General features: G+C 45.6%; 1 protein-coding gene across 2 annotated transcripts in view; it reads left to right on the top strand.

Annotated features, from left to right (window-relative positions):
* Positions 1 to 478, top strand: part of LOC104546929 (sodium/potassium-transporting ATPase subunit alpha-1) — a 21,726-nt gene that overhangs the window by 18,863 nt on the left and 2,385 nt on the right. For both annotated transcript variants that reach the window (XM_010192439.1, XM_010192438.1), the window contains one exon: positions 69 to 199. In XM_010192439.1, coding sequence (XP_010190741.1) covers positions 69 to 199 — 131 coding nt within the window. The remainder of the gene's footprint in view (positions 1 to 68; positions 200 to 478) is intronic.

Below are 478 nucleotides of genomic sequence, written 5' to 3'. Positions count from 1 at the left end.
GCTGAACTTGGTGTGAGCACCAAAAGAGCAAAAGCAGTGTGTCTGAACAAAAGCTCTCTGCTTCCTAGACCTACGAACAGAGGAAAATAGTGGAGTTCACTTGCCATACAGCCTTCTTTGTCAGCATTGTGGTTGTGCAGTGGGCAGACTTGATCATTTGCAAGACCCGAAGAAACTCAGTCTTCCAGCAGGGCATGAAGTAAGTCCATGGAGGATTTAGCATTTGACTTATGTATTCTTCAGTGCACAGTATTTAGTTCTTCATCCCAGAGGTGTCTGAGCATCTTGGCATAAGTCTTGTGCCTTGATAGTGGATAAAAGAGGGATTGGGTGCTCTCTTGTAGCACCTGCTATGGTTGTCAGACTGAAACAAAGTGAAATGCTGATTTCTGCTGGCATTGTTTGTGAGAGCTAGTACGCCTCAAAGGACAGTGACAGTGACACGGTCTTGTGCAGCAACAGAGCAACTGATGTCTGA

Source organism: Mesitornis unicolor, unplaced genomic scaffold (assembly GCF_000695765.1).
Source record: "Mesitornis unicolor isolate BGI_N332 unplaced genomic scaffold, ASM69576v1 scaffold23349, whole genome shotgun sequence".
Classification (NCBI taxonomy): domain Eukaryota; kingdom Metazoa; phylum Chordata; class Aves; order Mesitornithiformes; family Mesitornithidae; genus Mesitornis; species Mesitornis unicolor.
The sequence above is the reverse complement of the archived record's forward strand: the minus strand, read 5'-3'. Positions and strand labels throughout refer to the sequence as shown.